Here is a 26,721-nt window from a genome sequence, read left to right on the forward strand (position 1 = left end):
ACTTCTCTAACCCCCACTTTTCTTCTTTCTCTCAGACGTAGAGCACGAATGAATGTGCTATACTTCCATTTTCAGAGGGAGGCAGTGCGCTATTGATCTTCTCCTGCTGTGAGTATACATTCAATGTGCAGCCACATGGATGAACATCTTTACTTAAGATTAAAAAGCAACTCAAAACTTTTGTACAAATGAAAGACATGTTTTATTGACAGGTAGCAACATTCATATTAATTTAAAAATGCACAGGATGAATAACAAAGTCAAAATATCTTTTGGTCAAATTTTAAAGACAAAAAAACAAAAGAGAAACAGACTCCATTTTAACTTCAAACCCATGGGTCCTTATTGTTCATACTCAACAGTTTCTGACACTGCTAAGACACACGCAGCATTTTTAACACAAACATCTTCTCAGGTACAATTTTTAATTGGCCTTTGCTGAACATAGTAAGAATAAAAAAAAAATAGGGTGTTACACCCTATTTTTATGTGACACATTATATTCTTTGGTTTGTGACATCAAATGTGACTTCCAGTCACTGTCAGTTTGACCTTTATGGGTAGCAGCCGAACACAAATTGCACCGTGTCTGTTGGATTATTTCTAAAAAAAATCCCCTCAGACGCAGCTTTGAGGATAATCACTTCTACAACAGTAACGTTTTTCTCAGAATATATTAACACAAATTTCACATTAGGAACATTAATTAAACTCCACGTAAAAGTCATAAAAAAATTGTATTTTGGTCGATTGTAATGGTTAGTGTGGAGCTGCCGTCTAACCCTCGCTGATCAAATTCAGCTGAATCTGTGAAGTTCGTTGGAATTCGGACAACACCACGCCAGCATATTTTACAGTTCTAAATGTATAATGAAACAAAAACTGATGGATGGGTTAGGGTTAGTATGCAAAAAATGGGAAATTATTGCCTTTCGACACGATGAAATTTCTGTTCTGTAAAGTCTGAGATGGTGGGGAAGTAGATTGGAAGGATTTTGGCAGTGACTGAGTTATTCCAAGGAGCTGTACACATCCATACTCTAAAATGGGATTTCCATTTGAGTCATGCTGTTCCCATTCATCCTTTTGCATTCCTACACACGCCTCCAAACAACATGCTTACTATGAGGCGTGACATAGGTTTCATTCAGTCAGAGCACATCGCTCTGCTTTGTCCTCCCCATATCATGTCAACATGCTTTCTTTTTGTTGTTGTTGTAGTAGGCGAAGGCTCTTCACATATCCTTCGTCTTGTCCAATAAAACTTTCCTATTTGGCTTTGGATGAGTAGATGAGGGGTAATTTAATGACAGGGAGTGCTTTGGTCGGCATTCTGTTTGTTGTATCTCTGTTCCTTCACAACTGCTAGTGCCCGCCTCCACTCCGAGATGCACTCCCAGTCACCCAGTCAATAATGATGAACGACAAACTCATGATCATGAAGATGACTCCCAGGCCAGCAAAGCAGGCGGCCTACCAGAGTGGAAGGAAATAAAAGGACATTTGTATCCACAACACTTTAAAAATACTTAAAATGTTTCATTAATAAGTTGAATTTAAAGTATCCTTGATAGCTGAATGAACGGAGTTGTACCTGAATCTTGGGTCTGGACCATAATGCCTCCTGGTCTTTAGGAACGATGCGGATGTAGAAGATTCCAGGTAGGATGAAGATGAGGCAGGGGGCAGTTGTGGCTCCTGAAGATGAAGGATGAGAACAGAGAAGAAGTGAGTATATTTAATGTTGTACACAGTAGCCTAAGTGATTACACAGTTTTCCGGATGATATAATTCACACTGTAAACATTTGCAGCGAAGCCCAAACCAGTCGGTCGTTGTTCTTGCGCAAACGTACCGATGACACCAAAGATGTCGTGGATGCTGGGCACAAAGATGACCAGTACGTTGACCACAAAGATGAGGCAGAATGCAATGCCGATGTGTATGAACCAGTTGAACGGCTTTTCAGGGAACAAGATCTGCAGCAAGGCCCTGCGGATCTACAGAGGGGAGGAAGGAAAGAGGGAGGACGTCATGCTCTTCTTTACAGAAAAAGATACACATCCCGATTTATATACAAAGGTATTCTAAAAGTAAACGTTGATCTTGTTTTATCACCTTGGTTAAATTTAAAGTGTTATAGAACTGCTGTTGAGTAGCTGTTGCGTAATGCCATGTGGAGGATAAGCTCCGATAGCCTGCGTGATATGCTAACGAGTGAGACCAGCGGTGCAACATACTTGAAAGTTTCAACTTACAGAAAAACATTCGGCAGCATCGTCTGCTTTCTGTACAGTAATTCCGTAATAAATGAGGATTTCAACAATTTGGGAAATTCCCTCATTTGCTTTCTTGGTGAGAGTTAGAGGAGAAGATGGATCCCACTCTCATATCTATCGGTTCAAGACGAAGCTGGAGCCACCAGCTGGTTGTTTGTACCGATTAAACAAATGAGTTTTAATTGAGCTCTAGCGGTTCTTGTAGATGCATCTTTTGACTTTTGGACGGAGCCAGGCTCTGGTTCCAGTCTTTATTCTAAGCTAAGCTAACTGTCTCCTGGCTTCAGCTTCATATTGAATGGACAGACACAAGAGTGGTTTCAATCTCCTCATCTAACTCTACAAGAAAGTGAAAAAACATACCTTCTGAAATGTCTGGTCATCTTTAGTATCTACAGACCATTCTGAAGTTATATTAAGATAATGTTTTAAAAAAACATCTCTATACAGTCAACACACTATTTAAATAGAAACAGCTGGCTTTAGAAGTTACACAGCACTGAAACAGTACAGGCCTCTTTCAGTGCCTTGATATATAAATCTTGAATTATTCCGAAACATACATGCATACTTTGGCAGCATCGGTTATGTTGTACAGGCTACATTAGCAACATTGTGGGCTTATGATGTTCAGTTTATAAATTCAAGATCTTCCTAGACAACATTGTTAGTAATGTATTTAGGAAAGCTAAAACTGTCAAATGTTATAAATTGGTCTCGGGCCTATCGAGCAATTAAGACTTTCATGCGGAGTACCACATGGCTCAAGTCTGGGTCCACTACCTTTAAGTCTCTACCACACTACCACTGGGGATCATCATTCATAATGATGATTCTAATTTTTAATTAAATGAGTACATTTAATCTTAAAGACTTAGTAAGGTCAGACCTTTTCTTTAGAGAAACGTGTCATTGCATTTGTTGTAAGAAGGATTCACCATAATGCAGCAAAGCCCTTTTATTACAGTATTTATATTCTGCACAACATGTAGTTACGTTTTTCTATGTTCATACATTAATCTTTACAAATTATTTTTAAGTCTCTTGATTAATCAATTCATGATATATCAGCAAATAGAAAAACATGAAATATTCACAGAAATTGGAACAATTTGGGCTTTAATTCTTTGTTGAATTTTAAATTGTGAAAAGTGAAAGGAAATCATAACACATGTCGTCATTATTCTTGTTGATAGATGTCTTACCGGGAAAAGAACCACGGGGACAGTCAGAGAGACGGCCACCAGCACAGCCACTCGCACACAGAGAACCAGCACATCCAGTGTGTCCACTTGGCTGTAGGTGTGTAACAGCTCTGGCCCCACGTTACCTACCCACAGAGAAACCCTTTACATATCTCACGTGGTCTTTCCTCATTCACAACACTGGAAAATGCATATGGGCTCTTGGTACAAGTGACTCATTCATTTGAAAATCTTTCCATTCACAACTTTAGAACAAGGTGACCTTTGACTTTCAGGAGTAAAGAGTGACTTACCATAAAAGGTCAGGTAACCAAAAAGAGCCGTTAGCAGGTACATGACGAACATGGCCAGGATGGAGACGTTGGCAACATTCTGCATACGTTTCTTGGTGGCACTGGGGTAAAGGCAAGCAGAAAGATGACGCTCATTTTACTCAAACTTTTATAGCACAGCACTTTGTGAAATGCATGACGACATTCTGACTTACTCTCGTAGCTCGGTGTAGATCGGTAGCACCTCTGGGTGGCAGACAAAAGCGAAGGCCAGAATTGGGATGGTGTACGCTGTCTAAAAGCCAAACATGCCAAAGGTCAGTGAGCAACCCACCAAACATGGCCTGAGGAACACGATCAAATGCTGGTTTTATACCCGCTGTTGATATAACACGCTCTAGTGTAGAACATGCGATAGTGAATCTGCGGCGCTAACCATGAAATAAATATACAGCTGGCGATACAGGAAACTAGACGCAGGTAGTGAAAATGTTTTTTTCTCTGACCTGTGAGTTGGCGGTGAATAGTTTGGCCTCACAGGCGTCGTCCGTCCCATTAACGGCAGTGTAGTTATGAGCAATGGTTAAGTTCTGTCCCAGTGGACAGAGGATGTGGAATTTCTTGTAGATAACCTGGGAAGACACACTTATTGGTTAATTAAAGATGCATATTTGACGAAGGAACAGGTTGTGTTACTCTATGTGTCTTTGGCCGAAAAGTTTAGACTCACCGAGATTAGGAAAAACACCATGCAGGATAAGGAGAACCCGCTGGTATAGCCCAAGTAACCTGCGATGCAATAACAATAAGATGATGCAGAAGGATTTATAGATTCTGGAAGTGATGGTACTTTCATTTCAATACAGCACATGAAAGTAAAGGCAACAGAAAACGGGTAGTGGACACATGATGTAACATGGGAGAGAATGGGGAATTAAAGAAAGTAAGTAAAATGCGACGACAGAATGAAAAACATACCAAGGCGTTTCATGAGCGCTAGAGGAAGGATGACGAGAACACTAACAACAATGATCAAGTAGTTTCCATTCATGAACCACTCTCTAAGAGACAAACAGATGGAAAAAATTAAAATCTGTTCATCGCCAAACAAAAAAACTGAAACAATACATGAATCATTGTGTGAATAGCACTTTGACACTCACCCTGTGTTTTTCTGTTTACCGAGGAAAGCTATAATAACCAGGGGCAGCTCAGACTTGACGATGAAGAGGTAGCTGGACATTGCTAGAAGGAAGTGAAAACAGTCGCTCTTAGCACACGCTGTCATTTGTAGATATCAGACACATGAATGAAAGGGAGGAAACAGCATGACGGTCATACCTCCAATGTTGTGTACTGTAATGATGCATCCAGACACTATTTTTCCCGGGGTACCAAAAGCCCGATTCCCAAGCTGCTCATAAGCCCGGATGCCTGAAAAAATATTATGCATATACGAGTGTGATGAGTCATGAATGCAGGATCGACAATCTGCCTACGCTAGAGCTATGAATCAGGCCCCATCCTACATGAACCCGCATAGTTTCTGTCCAAGCCCGACCCGAGCCCGAACCACGGCGGTAGTTTCGGGCCAGAGTAAAAAAAAAAGAATAAAATAAATACATATTTTATTAGGTTTAAGTCTTTTCAGTGTGGTAAAGCCCAAAAACTGTAATATCACAGATCGGCTTACCAACAACCCCGGCACTTGTCAGCAGGAGATGAATTGAATACGCAGACAGGATGGCAATGGAAACCAACAGCATTCTGACAAAAACAAGAGCAGAGATTTGGGAAATATAATTCATGTTAAAAAAAACAGTAATCACATGGCAGAAATGTATCGCTGGGCTCACAAACGTTCTTCTTCTTAACTGTGCTCATTGTCTTAATAAATAATGACAGAAAGAAGGGAAAACTGCTCTATAGAAACATCTTAAGAAACTAAACTTTAAAAAGCACTTCTTGTGATAGTACTTTTTCTCTTTTTTTCCCCACCGCTGCGAGTTTGGCTTCGAGAAACTGGCTCTCCAGCCAACCTCCTCCTCCCCCCTGCCACATAGCACAGCACTGATCCAGGTAGGCGTGTCTTGGATCTGATCGCTACCGGCTATATTTAACCACTCAAATCTGATTTAGGGAAGCTGCGTGTGTATGAGCTCTAATGTACATTCTGACACATCCGGCTTCGCATGGCAGCTGTTGTGTGTGTGTGTACACAGTATTACACCTGCAGCTCACACAGGTAGATGGGCAGAAACAGAGCCCATCCCCCCTTGTGGCCCTACTTCCAGCCTTATAAGGACCCTCTTGACTATCTCTGTATCGACCAACACAAACGCAATCCTGATTCTGATGTTACTTGAATTCAAACATAAACATATTTATAATCCATTTATAGAGCACTTTTCAAGCAAGTGGCACAAAGAGTTTTACATCGTTAGGAAGCTAAAAATACAAGCAGCAAACTTGTATTCAACATAGTAGTAGATGTAAAATAAGTAAAAAAAAACATACATAAATACAGAAGTTAGCTCAAATAAAGAACTACACTGTGTCAGTCTACAACTTAAACACACGACAAACTTGCTTACTTCTTGTAACCCCAAGGAGTGTGCACATTTGGCTTCACCAGAAATACGAAATGGAAATCACAAGAAGCTGAAATCGATACACCATTGTCCTATATTACAACTTCAAATACTTTGTTGTGAGCAAATACATGCACCTACGTGGGTAGAAAAACATACACAAGCACACTGACAAATACAGCCGCGCACAACGTTTAGCCAGAAATGAGGACTGTGTTTGGTGTTTGCATAGACTCACAGAAAAAGAACGATTCCAGTGTTGGACATTGCAAAAGCCAATCCCAGAATTCCACTGCCCATAATGGCGTTACTGAGGTTAAAGATGGACATGCCAAATGAAGTCTTTCCCTCGAACTGCAAGAGGAGGACAACAGAGGAAGTTACACATACAAACCAATTCACGATCAAGTCATCGAGAGCATCGTTACTGTGTCTGATTTTAACTGCAGCGAATCAGTCGGACATTTTCTTTTAAAGCTGAGCAAAAGCACTCACATCTGTAAAGCGGGTTTCTTTCTTGACACCAGTTTTATGTGGGAGAAACTGCTCGTGTTCGGTCAACGCACCCAGCCCATCAAACCTACAATGGGACAAAAATTATAAGTTGGAGGGAGCCACAAAGAAATACTGTAGTGTTTTAAAAATACACATTTAAAATATCTTAATTCCCTGAGCTGAGCTTCCAACACTTTTGCTGTGATGTATTGTACATGTATCAGTAATTGCTGGTCATTTGTGAGTCTTACCCATCTTCCCTGCTGTGTCCATTCTTTTTCTGAAGCTCCATTCTGGCTGCTGGGGTTGTGTCTCGAGAGATCTACCTTTGCCGGACTGAAAGAATCCTCCTCAAACTGTCACCTGGCTGGAGGTAAATAGACATTCATAAACATACATACATAAACTTCGATATCACTGTGGTAGTTCACAAAAGACACTTGGGATGTAAGTCCATTTAAAGCTTGACATGAAAGGCTTTAAATAACAAATGTTGTCAGAGGACTTATGTTGCTCTAATCTGTTGTGGGCCACACAAAGCTGGCATGGACGGACTCTGGGAATGAGCGTGGGTCTGTGCTGCTGCCACAGGGTCACGTGATCCTTCACTTCTCTGTGGGTCAGACTGTCCTCAGAATTTTCACATCTGACCCTTAAGGACACACTCGCACTACATTGTGCCATTCCTTAAGAGTTTCAGACCAAAAAGTAGATTTTTTCTATTATTATCCTACGCATACCAATGAACAGGCCTGTGGCCGCACAGTAATTCATACAGCTTGGTGGTTGACAGCAGTGGGCTGAGATAAACAAAGGGTTCCTGTGTCAACCCTGCTATTTAGACTAAATACAGTAGCCTTGTCCCTGTATACTGGCCTCAGGTCAAGTTTGGTGAGCAGAACTTTCTTTAGCTGCATACCAAACAACTTTCCCAGGCTCCACGACCAATGCACTCGACAGGCAAATGTCAGGAACATTCTGACATTTAATATTCACAACAGGCCAGTTTTCATTGATTTATTACCACTCCACATTTCAAAATGCAAATTTTACAAATGGGACATGCTTTGCATTCTCAGGTAGGGAAACCTCAGGTAGGCAAAAGCTGGTTAACTAGCCTATCTAGTGCATTACATATCTAACTTGGAACAAGGCCCTCGTGGGCAACACAGGGGAAACAGTAAAAGAGTGTAAAAAAATGAATAGTAAAAAAGTGCTCCTGCACTTAACATCTATCTGAACAACGATCTTTTCCCAAACAACCTACCTCATGCCCTTTACAAAGTGTTGTGTATACATAATCTAAATATGACAATAATGTAGATACTACTCTTGTCAATAACTTAAGTTAAACACAGCAGGTATTACTGTAGCGTTGTGTACCACACGACTTCTGTCTGATGCAAGAGCAGCCCACTATTGAGTTAGCCCTTCCCTTCGCTTCCTCAACATCTAAAACACAACACACACACACACACACACACACACACACACACACACACACACACACATATTTTAGCAACTTACCCTCGTGGTCAAGAACAAGGCTGGTTTTCTTTTCTGATTATTGACAGAATACGTCCTTTTGGAAGTTAACTCAATTTTCCGACTCTCCCAATGTTTATGGAAAGCTTTGTTCTTAGGTGTCTCTCCAAAGCTCCTTGGTAGTGAAGAGAGGAGAGAGTGAGAGAGATTAGAGGCGAGGAGGAGTGAGCGGGAAATAGGAACACCCATATTTAACCCTTTGTTTAACCCCGCGACATGTACAGCCGCTGTTCCAAAGAGACCGCAGGGATCCACGCGCCAGGTGTCCACACTAGTGATTAATCAAAGGAAGTGAATCTCCTGTAGTTTTAAGAGACCGCCTGCGGTTCAAAGCTCCAAGAAATCCCAGCAACCCATGAAATCAACAGGGCTTCTGGTGTTCATACTGGAGACTAATTACCATGTCATTACAGACTATGCAAGTAGTAAGGGGGGGGGTCAACTGAGGGGGCCTTTGCTATAGCATTGGCAGCTACTCACTGACAGTTTGCATACTGCTGGAAGTCACAGTGATAGTAATTAGCTTAGTAGTTAAGTGCTTTTTTAAGATTGTCCACATGTGATTGTGGTTAAGAGTGGAAACATTGTGCAACAAGCTAATGAAAATGGCCTGGACAAAAATGATGGTACCCTTAACTTAATATTTTGTTGCACAACATTTTGAGGCAATCACTGCAATCAAGCGATTTCTGTAACTCTCAATGAGACTTCTGCACCTGTCAACAGGTATTTTATTAAGTTAAGGATACCATCATTTTTGTCCAGGCCATTTTCATTAGTCTGTTTTTTAAAAATGATTCTGTTGAACCACAATTCAAAAGCAATGTCTGATTTTCATTAGTTCATTTTCAGTACATTTTTATTTATTATTACTTTTGTCAGTTTCAAGTTATTTCAGTGACCATTGCGGGTTTTTCTTTCTTTAACGGAAGGGTACCAACAATTTTGTCCACGTCTGTATATATATATGGCAACAGAAACACGTGTTCAACCTTTTACTTGTCACTCCTCGGGGACATTTCCGTTGACTGATAAAGTTCAGCTTAACTGACATTCAAACTTTGTCTATACACCCAAGAAACACCCACGTTTTCTTTATCTCGGCATGACAATCGTTCACTGGAAAATGTGTTCTTTCTTGTTTTAATCTCTAAGATCTCCTCTAGTGGCAGTGTACACAGATGGCAGGGTTTTTGTTGTTTTATTTTTAGAAAGCTGGACATCTTAAAAAAAGAGAACTTCCACATTTTGATAATTGTGTCACGTCCAGGCTATTTGTTGCCGTTTGTGAGAAAAAATAACCACAAGGTTCATACAGATCATGATGAATAGAATAATGAAAAGATCATGGCTGCTTCTGTCACCTTAAATTACCCTCAGTCATGTGGTCTGGAAAGATCCAGAACACATAAATATACTTGTATGTGTCAAATATAAATAATCAGAAGATATTATGTCTTCATAAAACCCTACATCAAATGTTATTTTTTGAAACAAACAGTGATACCAGCATTTACAGCCTAGATGATCTCCTATTTCAGTGAGTCAGAACAAACTGCCAGCATGTCATAAAAGGGACAGCGTTAATATTCATCCTCAGCTGAAAAGTTGAGCAGAAACCAGCTGAAACGAATGTTAACCATATCACCACTGTCAGTACATTATCAGTAGAGTCAATGATAACTATTTTCTTAAGTATTTTCCCGCGTATATGTATGGGAAATTGTGTAGTGGCTTGCCGGCTTTTTTTCTGGTACTCACCACTCTAGTCACAGTCAGACAGATGGATGTCCTCAGTCTAGATAGAAGTAACAGGGTAGAAAAGACTAAACGTGTTGGCTGGATTACGTCAGAAATATGCTTCTCACGAAGCCATTAAGTTCCCTGCAGCTGTAAGAGAAGAGAAATGGGGGAAGGAAAGTAAATCTTCGCGGGTTCAGAAGTTTCCTACCATGTCACAAGTCAAGCCACTCCCTGTTCAGACTGAGTAAGCCACACGTGGTCCTCTGTTACTTTATGAAATACTGTGAACTAACTGTCTATATCTGGACACTGTCATATAATATTCAAGCTATGTTTCAAATGAAATGTAAATGACTAAAGCTGACAAATAAAAACTACATCCTGATTTAGAATACTCTGCTTACTGGCCTACATTACAGTGGTTATAGTGTGGCGGTGCAACTGGTAGTGTTGCTGTGTGAATTTACTTTTCATTCATTTCTTTGAGCTTCAGCTTTGTACCATCAGCTCACTACCAACACCATCTAGTGGGGACAAACACTAAGGTACCAAAGAACATCCCTGATCAGTGAATTATACGAACACAACAGGGTCCTGGTGTGATGATTAAATATTGAATCTGTTATTTAAAAAAACGGTCTTAGACGAATGAACCCATATGATGTGAAGCACTTTAATTCATCCGTTTCATATGTTTTATACAGTAGCTGGAAATGAGAACAAGTATGACTGCAACTAAGTCTTATTTTCATGATTTATTCATCTGCCATTTAAGTTCATAATTAATTGATACAACATGTAGTCTGTAAAATGTCAGGGGAAAGTGGGAAATGCAAACCACAATTTCCCAGTTCCCAATGGGATGTCTTCAAATTGCTTATTTTGTGCAACCATCAGTCCAAATCTCGTAAAGAGATTCAATTTACAATGAAATAAACAATGATTGTATTTAGCGTTTTTGCTTGAAAAATTATAATAAAAATGTTCTGTCAATCAACGAATAAAGCCTATTGATTGTTTCAGCTCTGAGAACAATAAAACCAAACTCAAAGTTATAGAAAATTGTTTTTTATTATTATTAGCAAAGACATAAAAACTCAGTCAACAATTCAAATTGTTAAAATGACGACATCCTTGTAGTCTTAAAGTACTTGTTTGAGCAAGAGGTTTAACGACGAGTCGGACCAAACAACTTGTGGTGAATAAAGTAAACATGTCATTTCCCCTTGTCAACCCATGCAAAGAAATTACACCGGGCCTCGGGGTTGGAGGCATGTCCCTGAGGACGGGCACACACAAAGAACTGTTTGCCCATGTTTGGCCCCTCCTTTTTCACAGTACGAAGCACACAGGGTTCCCCGTGGATCTTACAGGAGGGCGGTGGGGGCGGTCCATGAAAAACGGACTTCCAAAACCCTAAGGATGCCCCTTTCTTGGCATCCGGGGGTCCCGCAGTGGGGTGTGGGGTTGAAGGTTTTGTCGTCATCCGTTTATGATTTTCCTCTGAGGTGCTGCTGGTGCACAGCTGTGGTGAACCATCGTAGACGAGCTCAGTAGCTTCAGGTACGCTGCTTGTGACCGAGGACGCGTCCTCGCCGGGTGAGGATGCTTTTTGGGAGTTTTGTGAGGAAGTTACTTCGTCCTTGCCGGGTCTTTTTTCACACTGCTTTACAGGGGCTTCGGCAGAGGGAGCAGCATTTGTGAGTTTGGGTTTGAAAAAGGAGAGGAGGCTCCCCTTTGGGTTTGAGGAAGTCTTCACTGTCTTAGTCTTTTTCCCCTTTGGGACAACAGAGTCTGATGTTAATGACCGTTTTTTACCAGAGACGTTTCCCGCTCCGGATGGGTTTAAATTCTCCCTCCTTTCTTCCTCTTCTTGAGATCCAGGTAATGCATCCCTCTGCTCAGACGGAGTTGATCTTTGGTCCACTTTAACAAGGAAGCGGGAGAGTTTCTGCTGCTTGCCAGCAAACTCTGGCAGGTAGCGTGTACAGAGTGGAGGAGGCTTGGAGCTGGGCAGGAGAGAGCAGCTCAGTTGCCCCCACACAGGGCAGTGGTCCGACCCTTCCACCTCTGGCATGATGTCTGCTGCCACAAACTGCTCCTTGGCTAGTACGCAGTCAGCGAATACGTAGTCAATGCGCGTGCCATAGTTGGTCTGCCGCGCTCCGGTGAGAGTGCTCCAGCATGTGAAGGCGCTGGTGCGGGTTGGGTGGAAAAAGCGAAATGTATCCACGAATTTTCCACTGTGGGTGGCATCTGATGAAGTTACCTCTGATTCTTCATTGGGTTCCTGCTCTTTCATTTCCTCTTCTTCTCTGCCACTGTGCAAAAAGGCATTCAGCCATTTCCTCCCAGGGTTTTCACCAAAATCATCCTTAGTAATGAGAAAAACAAAGAAGGTAGAGCGTCAATATTATTATTAATAAGCATACACTGCGCACATTTGGCAGAGGCATGATGCCTCCCTTTTTATCTAATATTATATTATTCCTTTTATACTAAAGGAGTAGTTTGACCTTTTGGTAAAAAACATTGACTTGCTTTCTAGCTGAGACTGATACCATTCTGATGTCTATTCATTACATATGAAGCTATTACCAGGCAGCAATTAGCTTAGCATGAAGAGGGAAAACAGGGGGAAACAGCTGGCCAGTATACACTGAAACTTTTCACTTTTTCACTTCTGTTTTTGTACAGATACTTTAAATATGAGATTTAAAGCTACTGCTGGGAGGATTCTGTAACCTTTAGTCAGAGCCATGCTAACTGTTAACTCCTGTTTCAGGTCTTAAATGCTAAACTAAGATAATCTTCATACCTACCATACAGACATGAGAGTGGTATCGATCGCCTCCTACTCTCTGCAAGATATTGAAAACGCATGTTTCCAAAAACAAGCATATTTAAACCTTTAACTTACATTATCACTGGGGTCACAGTGGTCTATTTGCCGGTGAGATGTATTGACATCTCCTAATACGATCACGTGGCTGAAAAATAGAACAGAGAAAGCATTAACTCTGTTTTTAAAGAGTAGAGGGGGTAACAGAGTAACAGAGTAAGGGGGTAACAGAGTAAGTTCCTAACACTCTCACAAACTCTCACCTCCCATCTTTCAGTATTGCTTCAGCGCGACTCTGAAGCAACTTGTAGAACTGCAGTTTGAACTGCTTTCGCTCCGGCTTTTCAGGGTCAGCCCGAGGACAGTATACATTGATTACAGTAACGGTTTGCTCTTTCTCCTGACACCTGTGGGGGTAAAACAGAGTCAAAAAGAGTCATGTACATCTATAGTTTACAACTACTTTACTAGATGAATTCCACATGCGTTGGAATCCCCCGTGGTCTTTATCAACAGTTATGTTTTCACCAACGACTTGCATTATTCTAGTAAAAAGAAACTCTAAATCGATCTAAAATGTAGATGCGAGTAAAGATTGCAAGGGGTATACTAGTGCATATAAAGTTGCTAAAAGCATGTTATAAGGAAAACCTTAAAATATTTTTCCCGTTACATGATTCTGTGCTGTGTGATAACGGCTCGTCCTTCGTTGTCCAAAAGCTGCAGCTCCTCGCTACAGAACTCAGTCTGGTCCCCATAGCATCCAACAGCCCCTTCATGGTTGGTCAGCAGACCTGTGAGACCATCCTCAGCAGCAAATGGAGCGGCACTGTCTTTACAGTAAGTGGCAACCCCTGTGCATGTCAGGAAAGGGAGGTGAATTAGTTTCTGCAGTTTAGTGTGTCAGCACTGCAGCAACTTTAAAGCATGTGTAACAATGGGCAGTGGCATTAATAACATGGATCTTCTGTTGCTCTAATAAGTTGATTATGCCACTTTTATTCTAGCGTCTTATATATAATTGGAAGAAACAGCTAATGATCCTAATTATGACAAAACAATGCACCTGAATAGCCGCTGCGTCCTCGACTGAAGCTGAAATATGAATTGTAGCCGTCAACAATGGCAGTTCTTTCATCAAGCAAGTCTCCTGTGGGGGAACACATTTTTAGGTTTAACTTTTATTCCTCTCAAAACACAGACTTCTGACTGTTTACGTTAGACTACACGACAGTCTGCACGTTGTCCCCCAAACACCACTTACTTGTCACTTTTGTTTCTTGGACGCAGATAATGTCAGCGTCCAGTGAATCAAGAGCCTTTTTAATGCCGCCTCTGAAAGTCCTTATGCCATTTATGTTCCAGGTAACGATCTTCATTGTGATTCAATTATCTTTTACCGTTTTTTGACACTGTAGTCAGACAACAATGTGAACACCCGGAAGTAAAACGGAAGCAAAAAAGGCACGAGCGGAAGTGAATTTCTTTACTAATCTTTCATTATTTCTCTCTAATTTCGTGTTTTTTTGTTAAAATATATATTTTTATATTTATTGAATTAATGTTTTATTTTTCATGTCTGAATATACATCAAAGGCTTTATCCAATTTAATACAAAAAAATAAAGACAATTAAATGTTGGTGTAATGCATTGCGCCTTTGCTTAGCTAGAGGGGGTAATTGTGCTTTCACGTTTTTCGGCGCGCTTTTGACACCAGACCTCACTGTGAAACCAGAGAACCGGGTGGGAGGAAGGCAAGCGGCTGCTCAGGAACCTGGTAACGGGTACCGGTGGCTACTATCGTGATTAGCAACCATTGATAGTTCCTGGAGGAAGTAGCAGCAGTGGTGAACGTTTGCTTTCCAACCGGCTGAGCTCCATCTTTTGAAACAAAACCAGAGGGTAAGTGGCAAGTTGAGGCTAATGTTCGCAATCTAGCGTTAGCTAAATTAGCTCGTCTGACAGGATGCGACTGACGTTACTCACCGTGTAATGTGATGTCGTCTATTCCGCTAAGCCTGTGTACGTTTAACCAGTTACAAAGCCAAGAAGTTAGCTTAAGCTAAATACTCTTCAACTCGACTTTGCTAGTAGCGTTGTGCTGTCGCTTGCTAACCTGCGTTAGGCTGAAACTACTCTAGCTAGCTGTCAGGCCGGTGTCGTCTTAGTTTTTGTATAATATTCACCATCTAACTGAAAATACCAGCTTATTTTAGAATCAACGTTAAGGGTGAGAATGTATGATGAAAAAAATGTTAGCGTTGCATCCTTATTTGTATACGCAGTTGATGCTAGTTTGAAGGACTAGCAGAGACAGATGCTTATGGGATGCATCATTTGGCACCCGGACATAGGCAGCTGGCGTTTCCATCTTCGGTCAAAGGAGAGGACATGAGGAGAGAGGACATGAGGAGAGAGGAAATGGGGGGAGTTCAGCCACACCCATTCAATAAGGGTGGTGAAAGTAACCTTAATCCATATCGTCTCCATGCTTCGACCGGCTGTCATAACCATGCAGCTAAAATTAGCTATCAGCTTATTCCGAATATAAGTAACAGTAATGTAGCTGATCTTTAGCCAGTTTAATAGCACCAGCCTTTTAACTGCGGTGAGTTGAGCGTTCATCATAGATCCCATGGGTTAAGTGTCAATTTAAAAAGGAGAATATCAGCAATGTGCTAGTTGTAGGTTCAAATTGTTAATTATATCTGCCAACTACATATTTACAAACTGCAACAATAGCTGATTTATGGTTTGGATTTGGCTTTTTGTGCTGAAATTGGAGTTTTCTCATTCAGCCGATCCCCAAGTTAATCTCGCCCTATGCTGTTTACCGGCCATTGTTCTAAGGGGTTTAGATACATAATCATCGTCTTTGTGTTTTTGCCTTTTTTTGTAGTGTGGAGTAATGAGAGTGGGGGAGTGAAGGAGGCAGTTGTCCCAGTAGAACGTTGGCGAGTGGGAGGCCAAGCAAGAATGCTGGAGGCCGATGCAGACCCAGCAGGTGCAGCAGTAGAGCGAGAGGAAGTCGAGATGGGGAGCGAAGACATGAATACCGAGGTGGTGCGGCTGACCCTGGAGCTCCAGGAGGCCACGGAGGAGAAGCTCCAGGCCGCCCGCTACGGCCTGGAGGTGCTGGAGGAAAGTGCGGCTCTCAAGATGAAACACAGGCAGCTGGAAGAGGAGTATGAAACCCTCAAAGGGGAGCTACAGCAGCTCAGAGAGGTAGGAACACCTAAGGCCTTCTAGTTATATTTAGACAACATTACGCTTGTGAAGCTCTTGTTTCCCCAGCATTGAACACAATAATGGTTGTAAACCTTTTGTATATGAGAAATGTGCAAGCAAATGTTGCATTATTGCAGTATATATTAAACATAATGCAATGGAATAGTAACATTCCACATTTTTTATCTTTCACCTGCATTCTAATTGTACAAAAATGGTTTTGTAGATTTACCTGCAGTCATGTGACATTGATGGCAAAATGCAAATGCAGTCCAAATTGAAATGCTATCTAGCTGTGCTGCCTCTGGGTAAAGCAGAATATAGATGTGTGACGAGTTTGCCACACCACAAAAAAAAAGTAACCACCCAGCGAAATTTGAATGATTTGAAAACAAAAGGCAAGTGTATGACATTTCAAAATTGTGGTATAAAGATATCATTGTTCTCTTTTTATTATGTGCCATACGACTATGACACGAACTTGATTGCTTATCCCTTCATTGCATTTGGACAACTTTGTCAGTCTACTACCACAGTAACGGTTCTGTTAACAGCTGTGACCTCATGTTATACTTTCAATGAAGAGGCTTGTGATCGCACGCTGAGTCAGTTTTGTTCCAATATGTCATCTGATGCTGATGCAGGAACACTGTTAACAGCTTCAAAAGCCAATTAGTCAGCACATCCGGTGCTGTTCATCTTACACTGATATTTGATGCTGCATTGCATTAAGGATTGAATTACGTTAGCACCGGATATTCAAGTTAAAATTATTAGACCAATGTGTCAAAACTCAGATTTCATGTAATCCATCCTTTCACAGACAAATTGTGACATATGCCTCATTGTGCTTCTCAGTATCTTGTTTTAATTCCCCCCCATGAATGTATTTAGTATTGGTGAAACAGGCTTTTTAAAACTCGTTTATGTATAAAGTAAGTAATCCCATAAAATGCAAACCTGTCATGTGGGCAGTTTGTTTTGTTCTGCAAATGTTCCATCCACCTGTTTAAATTGAGATGTTTGAAATCCTGCTCACAAGCAGTTGGATATTTAGCAATTCATTTGTGCCAGAATAACATCACAACTGGTCGTAAGCACTTTATGTCTTAAGGTACGTAGTGGTACAGAATTTCAGCAATTTGTTATAATCTGCATAAACCTCACATGTTGGCTGTTTACCTACCGAGGCTTTGGCAGGGTTTTAACAAAGCAGAGCGGACTCATGTGTTATGAATTAGCATCGTTATTAGTGGTTCAACGGATCATAAAACTCACGGTTCGGATCAGAGTCACGGATCGGATCGGCACAAAAGAAAAGCAGAAAGCAAATATTACTTTTACAGATCACATTTTTTCGCCGCCGATACCAATTGCAGATTATTGATGATCTATATTGGGAGATACAGATCCCTTTTCTTGTTGGATTATAGCAGCTGGTCTACAAGGCTCCAAACTATTTATTTTTTTGTAGTTTTAATGATGTATTATACGCTGCTTAGAGGGATTGTAAACAGGTCATAATTCATCTCTAATATCTATTTATGTTGCTGTGAAAACATCTCCTTCGAGGTGTAGACTAGAGTGTGTTGTTAACAAACCAGAACAACCTGTATGCCTGTAATCAGGTTAAACATGATTGTTTATGATTCCTTTGTTAAAGATCTCTACATTTCTTGCCTCCAGGAGTAGCACAGCATAAATTCATTTGTCTTTCAGCGCTGCGAATGTTGTTCCAATGTGTCCTTTTAACCCTTTTTTGTTTGTGTAAAGGCATTCGCAGACTCTGTGAGCAGCCAGAAGCGTGCAGCGGCTGATGGAGAGTGTCGGGAGGAGAACCTGCTGCAGGAGACCGCCTCTAAGGAGGCTGCCATGGCTACCCGCTTGGAGGAAGTCCAGGCAGAGCTCAAGCAAGCGCGCCTCGCACTGAGCAATGCCCATGCAGAGATCGATAGGCTGGGGGTGGTCTCCACCCAGCTAAAGAAGGTAGAGCGGCTCACTCAGTACACCTGCTCATTAGTGTTTTATTATATACTGTCAATTCCTGTCTTGTCACGATGCATACGATGGAACCCTGAATCACTGTTGGATATATTGGCTCATTACCAAAGTTAAATTTAGTAAATCTTCCATTTTAATGTTTGCACTGATTTGACAGTGGGTTGTTTTTTTCTACAGGAGTGTGAGTGTCTGGAGGCTGAAAAGGGCCATCAGAGGGATGAGATGAAGGAATATAAAGTACGCGAGCTGCGCCAGCTGCAGGACAATGGCGAATTAGAAGAAGAAAACATCTCTCTGCAAAAACAGGTGTCTGTGCTCAGGGAAAACCAGGTCAGTTATCACTCAAGCAACAACCTTACCAAATGCATGTACGTTCTACCTGGCTGTGATTGTAAACTAATGGATGGATAAAGAATAAAATCTGTAGAAACTTGCAATTAAGTGGAAAACCATTCAAATGAACATTGTGCCATAGGTTGGTTTGTTTCCGTACACTTTCATAAGGTCATTGTTGTAGTGGACTACATTCACCTTTCCTGCATGAGAGCATAACTGCTTTGAATGCAACACATTTTAAATTTCTGTCAGTTTTGAAGAGACTCGACAGGCCAGTTTCTATTTCTGGAAAATGAAGCAGCTCCCACAACTGTTCTTGTCTCGATCACCTGTTCTTTTTATCATCGTATTCCCAATTTGGCTGCTGCCTCTGAGAGCCAGACATCACAACCAGTGAAACATTTCTCTGGCAATACGCAGCAGGAATTAAATAACTAATTATAGTTGTAAATAGCACTGTGACAACCAGGCTCCAGTGTAGTCATTTTACGAGTTACAAGTGATTGCGGGGCACTCAAATTCAGAGTATTTTTCCTGTCCTGGTTGACTTTGAATGCTTTGAGAAATGATGTGTTGTCCTGGGAATGTTTTGCTCCAAGCTGAGAACAAACTGACAGACCAGATAAGCTTCAAATGCTTGTTAATGGGTGAGATTTTTAGTTTAACAGGCTTTGTTCAGCCAAAGATCATGGTTTGGATTCCTGAGGGTGTGAGACGAGTGCTTCTGTATGCAGATGTGCCGTCTGTGTATGTTGCAGCTCTGCCAACACAAACGGTCCATGACTAGTTCTAAATGTAGCCGAGACTTGTTAGTGTGTCCTTAAGTGGACTTTAAGATAACATCTAGTCTTGCCTCTACATCCTTAGAAATCTTTTTATGTTGTTTTACATGAAAAACATTTTGAAATTGGCATGTATTGTTATTTTACGAATACGGTGTGTAAAGATTAAGTAAGGCAGCTAAATGGAAATAGAAGTTAAGCTGTACAACAGTGGGAGGAATTGTACGTATCCATTTTCCAAGAGAAACTTGAATTGGTGGTGATTATCACGAGTGGAGTTTCTACTTGATTGTGCACCCAGTTGTGTTGGATAAAACAACATATAAAGACCTTTTGATTTTGCTCCGCATTTCAGGTCGAGTTTGAATCGATAAAGCTGGAGCTGACCCACAAGAACGAGGAGCAGGAGGAGCTGCGAGCTCAGATGGAGGAGGCTGCGAGGCTGAAGGAGATAGCAGAGCGGCAGCTGGATGAGGCCCTGGACGCCCTGAAGGAGGAGAGGGAGCAGAAGAACTGTCTGCGGCGAGAACTCTCCGCCCTGACGCTCAACCCCTTCGACTCGGTGGGGAACCTGGAGCTCCACCTGGAGCAACTGGATGACAGCCAGGAGGAGGTCCAGGGGGGAGAGGGAGAGGATCAGGACAGTGGCATTAATAATGGTCCTGGGTCTGCTCCCGGTTCTGCTCACCCTCCTCACTTGGGGGGCTCCAAAAGTAATGGCCTCATCCAACGCTACTCCACTCCACGCAGCAGCGACATGTTCCTGCGTGCTCCCGCCTCTGGGCTGGTGTCGGACCTGCTGAGTGAGCTACACTTTTCAGACAGCCAGAAACTGAAACAGCAACTCTTACAGGTACACTTTTTAAATGTGTATTAAAATGGTTGAATTATGACGGTGCTCAAAAGAAAATAAATCGTAAAAATGATAACTCTCAAATAGATATAGGGGCAGTATTTACTTGTTATATTATTTGAATCCAGAGGAAATTTTGTGTCATTTTGTGAGAACTTAATAGTAGCCTGTTCTCTACTGCTAAGACTTAACAGGGAACACAGTATATACAGAAATTATTTTATATTTATATTTAGATGAAAGTATCTGTTCTAGTCAGGCCGAGCAGTGAGGTCGTCAGACAGCGGTTTGTGTGTCTGAGCTATTGACGGGCATGTCTGCCACTTCCTGCTTGAAAACCACATCCCCTGCATGTTGGTGGAGCGATCCTTTCTATATTGATAAAAAAAACAACACCTGGCACCACATTGCATCATCTACTTCCCCAAGCGATGTGAACTCCCACCTGATACAGTTTTCCCTCACAGATATAGGGTACTTGGGAGAATTAAGAATGTCTTGAACCCCTCTGAGGGACATATATTATTCGTGATGCATTTAAACCGGGGGTTGGGTTAGCGAGCTCTTACCCATCAGATGTTGGGTGTGGAGCTGAATGGGGTCATCCACTGTCTAACATAAAAAATGCATTAAGAGTAAAGGTGGTGGGGGGAGACATTTGTGTTACAGAGAACTGCCCTTTTGTTTTAAGGAGAATATATCAGTTTTGGCCCTTTGGTGAACAGAAATGGACGATATTCAACTCATGAACAGCAGTAAATTAAGCAAATTTAAGACATATATGCTCATACAAAGATTGTCATCTTTTTCTGTGTGTGAGTCCAGGCAGAACGAGAGAAGTCCAGTCTGATTAGCAAGGTGGAGGAACTGCAGATGCAGCTGGTGATGTCCAAACAGGCTTTCAGTCAGCAAGCGGACAAGGTTGGGTCTCTCACGCAACAGCTGGAAGCTGTGCAGAGCAGCCAGCAGCACGGCCACGAGGCAGGAAACCGGGCAGACGACGAGACGGAGAACGGAGACGGTAGCAATGTCTTTGACTATGAGGTAGACACCAAGAGCAAGGAGGTGCTGGAAGCGCGAATGCGTTCAGCCAGCGAAGAGCTCCTGAAGCTACGAGATGAACTGTCTCAGGCGGGAGCTCGTTACAACACCCTGGAGAACAGGTACAGGCAGGAGAAGGATCGATGGCGGGGAGAGGCCCAGGAGCTGGCCGACAAGATCCGTCAATGCATCAAGTCCAGCAAGCAGGACCAAGAGCGCATCAGTGAGCTGGAGAAGGAGATCGGAGCCACAAGGAAAGTAGCCATTGATTCAGAAGGGCATTTGAGCGTCGCCCAGGAAGAGCTGCTGGCTTTCTCTGAGGAGCTGTCCAACCTCTACCACCACATCTGCGTGTGCAACAACCTGACGCCCAAGCGCGTCACCCTGGACTATTACCGCGATGGTGCCAGGGCAAGTTTCGCAGGAGGTAGTGCACGAAGATCGTACTACGCCCACCCCCAGCAAAACTCCCAGAAGAAGCTGCGAGCCAATGACGCGTTCGTCTCCAAAGCTTCAGTGTTGCAGTTTATGGGGGAGGTGGACAGTGCAGGAGCCAGCGGTGACTCTCCTAGTTGCCCCGGATCCCCCACCCTGGATTTCAGGGACCCTTCAAACGTCTGCAACTTGGTAGCGGTCATCCGTTGCCAGATCAAACACCTCCGGGTAAGACCGCAATGCTTATCACACACCAGTGCAAATGATCTAACTCGATCACTGAAAGCCAGGCTTTTGTTCTGGGCGAAGGCCTTTCCTCCTTCACACATTTCTTGCTGAAACTAAAGCTCAGCTCCAACTGTTTATAGTAGTTGAGTAGCTCCCGTGTTAATTCAAATCCGTGGGATTTGTTGACACGTGTGTGTGTTTGAATAGATTGGATTACTAGGGGACAAAGTTGAGTTGTTGCTTTCTCTACAGAGAATCCTCTCAGAAACAGCAGAGTCTGGAACACTGGGAACTTGTGTTTTTATGTCGTGAAACACAGTTTGAAACGCATATAAATGAATAAGATAGATGAATAACAGTATTGTCAAGAAAACCTAGATAGAAATGTATACATTTTGCATTACTTGGTTTTGTTGATAACTGTATGTATAAAAAAATAAATCCAATATACAAGAAAAATACTTTTACTATGCTAAGATTTTGACAAAATGTTTACTTTGCCAGTGAAACAAACCCGTTAAACCCCTTTTTATGACTAACTATCTATTCTCTCTCAGGTGGCAGTGGACCTCTGTCGTCAGAGGGGTGCGATGCCTTACTCGGGGTTCAGCAGCAGCGGAGAGTCAGAGCGCGATGCTGAAAGCCTAATGGAAGAAGTACTAAAACTCAAGTCCCTTCTCAGCACTAAGAGAGAACAGATCGCTACCCTCAGGACTGTCCTCAAGGCTAACAAACAGGTATGTCACAGCTAGCACTGGCTACGCTACAGTGTTCCCTGTTAATCTCTTTGCACTGTAAAAACAGTTTTAGTCTAGTAACACAGTAGTAATCCTGAGAACAGCTCTCTTGGTACACATGGCACATAACCTTGACATAAGCAGGCTGGTTGGCCTGTATCATCGGTGTCTAGACATTTCCTCGGGCTTACATGGCTCTGCACCTTGAGTACAGTGGGATGTTGCACTCCTCAGAGGTTGAATTCTCCTCCCCCTTCCTGTGGCTCAAGCACCGCCTGACCTGCTTCTGTCATTCCCTTAGCTGTCACACTCCCTTTCTCACACGCGCGTACACACACACGCACACACACACACACACACACACGCACACACGCACACACGCACATCAACACTGATATATATACACATATACACTTCATGCATGCTAATAAGCATTTTAACACCCCTTCTTAAGGGGAATGATGGTGCTACAGTGTTATATAATAGTGCAATCGTCTTGCTTGTCAATGCAGACAGCAGAGTTGGCTCTGTCCAATTTGAAAACTAAGTACGAGACGGAGAAGAGCATGGTGTCTGAGACCATGATGAAACTGAGGAACGAGCTCAAAGCCTTGAAGGAGGACGCCGCCACCTTCTCTTCACTGCGAGTCATGTTTGCCAGTCGGTAAGTTGTCCTTTTTATGTATATTTTTTTTTTTTTAAAGGTAAGCATTATATGCAGCTGTGTTATAAAAGAAAAAGAAGACCTGTATTTATTTTGTCCTGTGGCAAAGTAGACATGTGAGCCAACACACGTTAATTAGCTGTGATTGTCTGCTCTTAGCTAGTGTTTTTCATGCTTAGTAATGGTGCTCTTGTTGTAGCACAGCGTCTGTCATGTAATAAGCTTACCGTGCTCATTACACCTGTGGACAATCCACCGGTTCACGTGAAGATTATGAACCACATGCTCTGCCCTGTGCTGATGGGGGAGGAGGCGAGAACAGATTTGTCCCGTCAGGTTACCTTAATGAAGGAGAAGCGTGATGTCGGTGGGAGATGGGTGGGATGTTTAATAGGGTGGTGAAAGTGCTGTCAAGGCTTCCAAAGCTACAAACACTTCACTCACTAATCACTAACCTCTTCAGGGAATCCGTTTGCTTGGATAATAGTTTGGAGTGTTTTTGTATTGGTTTGTGAGTGAACTAATTATTCTTTTTCTGGTTTTGTAATGGCTGTATTGTTTTGTAAAATGAGTTGATTAATTACCAGAGAAGCGTTTTAGACGTGCATTACCTGTGTAGGTCATCTCCAGACAGTTATGAGCTGGCATTTGATGATCCTTTAGTAGGATTGGGGAACAGACATAGTCAAGGACAACTACAGGCTAAAGATGACAGCCTAATAGATCCTCTTGTTTATAACCAAGTTATGTGGTGCCATCATGTGGATATCTGGAGTGAATGCATTTCTACACTACATGATGACAAGGAAATATTCATTCTTTAAATCTTATTCCAGTCAAATTATATTCTTATTGTTGTCATCTTCACATACACCCCAGCTTTTCTTTGTTTTATATCGTAGTAAATTGTATAATTTTGTTATCCAAAAACAGGACGTCACTTTGTGTTTTGGTTAACTTGTGATCGTTTGTTTTTGAAATATAACAAGTCATCAATAATCCAAAAAGCTGCTAGATTAATCAATAATGAAAATAATCTTAGATTGCAGTCCCAGTGTGTATAACGTTTGTGTCTGCCGGACTATAATTCATGTGACGCATATGTGTTCTGTGTCCCTGCATTTGTGCACCAATCAGTTTTTGCCTGCTTGTGCATGTTGCATCTTTTCACTGTGTACAATCTCTCAGGTGTGACCAGTATGTCACCCAGCTGGACGAGATGCAGAGGCAGCTGGCAGCATCCGAGGATGAGAAGAGGACCCTGAATTCTCTGCTGCGTATGGCCATACAGCAGAAACTGGCTCTCACTCAGCGTTTGGAGGACCTGGAGGTCCCTCTGTCTCCCCACAGCTTGAACAGCAGCCCCCGCCGCTCCCGGGCCAAAGAGCTGGCCACCAAGTCAGGCCGGGGTCCGAGGAGCCCCCGAAGCAGTCCTGCTCGCCCCCCGTTGAGAAGCAGTCCGCGGGCTAGCCCCGTTCTCGGCAGCAGCGTCTCTGCGTTGGCCACGCACCACCTGCGAGGTTTAACCCGAAGTCTCCACACAAGCCCTGTAAGAACCTCTCTCTCTTTTTGTTCTGACAACCCCACCCAGACCAGCAGCCGGTCTTGCAGAGGCACGGGTCTCCCGCGGGACGCCACCTTTATCAGAAGTCAAAGTGTCAGTGATATTTTTAACACAGAGTTGAGTCCTGGCAACTCCCCAACGCGTAAAGGCTCCACCAGTTCTGTGAAGAGCGAGTTAATGGTTAAAAAAACACAAATCAGTGATTCAAGGAAAGGTGTGTCAGGACGGAGAGCTTCAGTCCCTGTACGTCAGGACACCTTCATTACAACTCGGGTCGTACCGGCCTCCTCCACCAGGCAGAAGTCTTCTTTGTTTTCTTCATCCATAGATAATCTAACCTCTTCTAAAGCCTTGTGTGTGTATCCTAACACATCTGAAGCATGGGGTGAACGTCAACAAAAGCCTGATCTCAAACCCTACTTAGATACTTCAGTAAGAAGAAAACAGCTGACTTACAAGTCTAATTCTGCTGTACAAGCAGCAGCAGCAGCTGCATGTCGTAACACGTTTCAGTCACACACGGCCTCTTCGCCGTCGAATGCTAAATCTTCAGGGGCCCCGACAACCACACCGCTCCCTGTTCACAATCCACCTGGTAGGAGCAGGTTGACCGGAGTCTGTAGAGAGTCTAGGCGCAGAACATCCACCTCCTCCGGTAGAACCACGGAGGAATTGGTCATTAGCGTCGGTAGGAGCTCTGCTAACAAAGCTCAGGGCACACCTGCCAGGCCCCGAAGCTCACACTCTAAATCGTCCCGCACGCGATAAGACAAAGTAGCCAGCAGATTTATGCGTCATGCTAAATCTACTTATTTTCAATAGCAATCTATTGTTTTACAAATATTTAAGCCATACTATTATATATTAGATAACCAATCTTTAGTATTTTGTTGAGAAATAAGACTGTCGGGGTTAAGATCTGCTTTTATACATCTCATGTAGCTGTTTGGAGACCCCAATTTGCTGATCCTTTTTATATGTTTTATTGATCCATTTATCCTTATTAATTACCGTCATCTTTTTCTACTTACTTTTTTTTAATTTGAATTAAATGTGTTTTTTGTGTCTCTGTGTCATCCTGTCTCTGTAGCGCTGAAACACTCCTCCTATCACTCCAAACCCCCTCTTCTCCATAAGGACCTGTCTCCATGTTGACTCCCCGGCTCCCTGTCACATCCCAGATATGATGCAACATTTCCCAGTCTACCCACCAGAACCATGGATTTAAAAAAAGCAAAAAAAAAAAAACAACACAAAAAAAAGATTCTCTCATCCCGCCCACGTGGTTTTCTCTGCTCGGATCGGAGAAACCTGCATGCAGCCTGGAGCAGGATGAGGATGAAATGTGCTGCTCGTTGCTCTGTGGAGTCATTGACTGTGTCTTTGTCCCAAGTGGATCCAACTTCCATCTGGTCTTGGTCAAGGCTGCTGTGTGTTGTGGTGAACCAGTGACAGTATTTATTCCAGAAGGAGGGACGTTTCATGTGCAGTATTTACTGTCCTCAGACTTTGATTTGAGGCTCTGATCTTTTCTTTTTTTTAAGGCTGTATGTCTTTCCACTCTTGCCTTTTAGTCTGGCAACCTTTAGTGTCCGTACGCCATTAGATCACTTGTGATAACTCTCCCGAGTAGTTGTTTTTGTAGAACAATGCAGCCTTACTAACATAGTTGCTATCCCACGAGTAGAGAGCTTGCTATTGTGTTGCGGGTCCTCCCTTTCACTGGTGGTACAGTTGCATTACTTTTCTTTGTCCTGTGACATGCCTGGCACTTTGGCTTTTGTCCATTATCCGCGCCCCTTTAACTCGAGGTCAGTAAAAATGCTATTTAGTTGATGGAAATAGATCAGCCATAAGTTCACCACCTCAGGTCAAGCAG

At 42.5% G+C, this 26,721-nt stretch overlaps 3 protein-coding genes across 6 annotated transcripts; 1 reads left to right on the plus strand and 2 right to left on the minus strand.

Moving 5' to 3' along the window:
- The first annotated feature begins 170 nt into the window (after positions 1–170).
- LOC142957354 (protein bicaudal D homolog 2) lies at positions 171–25,852 on the plus strand. Of its 4 annotated transcripts, none has more exons than XM_076099130.1 (16): positions 172–1,728; positions 1,814–1,900; positions 1,970–2,082; positions 3,476–5,835; positions 7,129–7,215; positions 13,693–13,812; positions 14,263–14,337; positions 14,691–14,875; positions 15,873–16,198; positions 17,975–18,187; positions 18,380–18,532; positions 19,676–20,173; positions 20,999–21,877; positions 22,435–22,614; positions 23,127–23,278; positions 24,467–25,849. In XM_076099130.1, exons 9-16 carry the CDS (start codon positions 15,950–15,952, stop codon positions 25,608–25,610), a joined length of 3,468 nt encoding a protein of 1,155 aa, XP_075955245.1. In that variant the 5' UTR covers positions 172–1,728; positions 1,814–1,900; positions 1,970–2,082; positions 3,476–5,835; positions 7,129–7,215; positions 13,693–13,812; positions 14,263–14,337; positions 14,691–14,875; positions 15,873–15,949; the 3' UTR covers positions 25,611–25,849. The 4 variants fall into 4 exon arrangements, with proteins under 4 accessions (XP_075955260.1, XP_075955245.1, XP_075955255.1 ...); XM_076099140.1 differs by having other exon boundaries at positions 14,709–14,875; XM_076099145.1 differs by lacking the exons at positions 13,693–13,812; positions 14,263–14,337; positions 14,691–14,875 and having other exon boundaries at positions 171–1,728.
- On the minus strand, positions 179–10,305 carry LOC142957388 (sodium-coupled neutral amino acid transporter 3-like). Its single transcript, XM_076099189.1, has 17 exons — positions 10,149–10,305; positions 8,370–8,502; positions 7,094–7,209; positions 6,843–6,927; positions 6,586–6,701; positions 5,450–5,523; positions 5,098–5,190; positions 4,920–5,001; positions 4,735–4,817; positions 4,487–4,545; positions 4,263–4,388; positions 3,972–4,051; positions 3,778–3,878; positions 3,485–3,609; positions 1,856–2,000; positions 1,595–1,698; positions 179–1,473 (listed from the first exon to the last, which is right to left on the minus strand). The coding sequence occupies exons 3-17, from the start codon at positions 7,132–7,134 to the stop codon at positions 1,366–1,368; spliced, it is 1,422 nt and encodes a 473-aa protein (XP_075955304.1). The 5' UTR covers positions 7,135–7,209; positions 8,370–8,502; positions 10,149–10,305; the 3' UTR covers positions 179–1,365.
- Positions 11,183–14,411, minus strand: apex2 (APEX nuclease (apurinic/apyrimidinic endonuclease) 2). Its single transcript, XM_076099171.1, has 6 exons — positions 14,237–14,411; positions 14,039–14,122; positions 13,646–13,826; positions 13,236–13,379; positions 13,051–13,120; positions 11,183–12,504 (listed from the first exon to the last, which is right to left on the minus strand). The coding sequence occupies exons 1-6, from the start codon at positions 14,349–14,351 to the stop codon at positions 11,347–11,349; spliced, it is 1,752 nt and encodes a 583-aa protein (XP_075955286.1). The 5' UTR covers positions 14,352–14,411; the 3' UTR covers positions 11,183–11,346.
- Positions 25,853–26,721: the final 869 nt, after the last annotated feature.

The sequence above is a fragment of the Anarhichas minor genome, unplaced genomic scaffold (genome assembly GCF_050575085.1).
Source record: "Anarhichas minor isolate MPS153535 unplaced genomic scaffold, ASM5057508v1 ptg000003l, whole genome shotgun sequence".
NCBI lineage: Eukaryota > Metazoa > Chordata > Actinopteri > Perciformes > Anarhichadidae > Anarhichas > Anarhichas minor.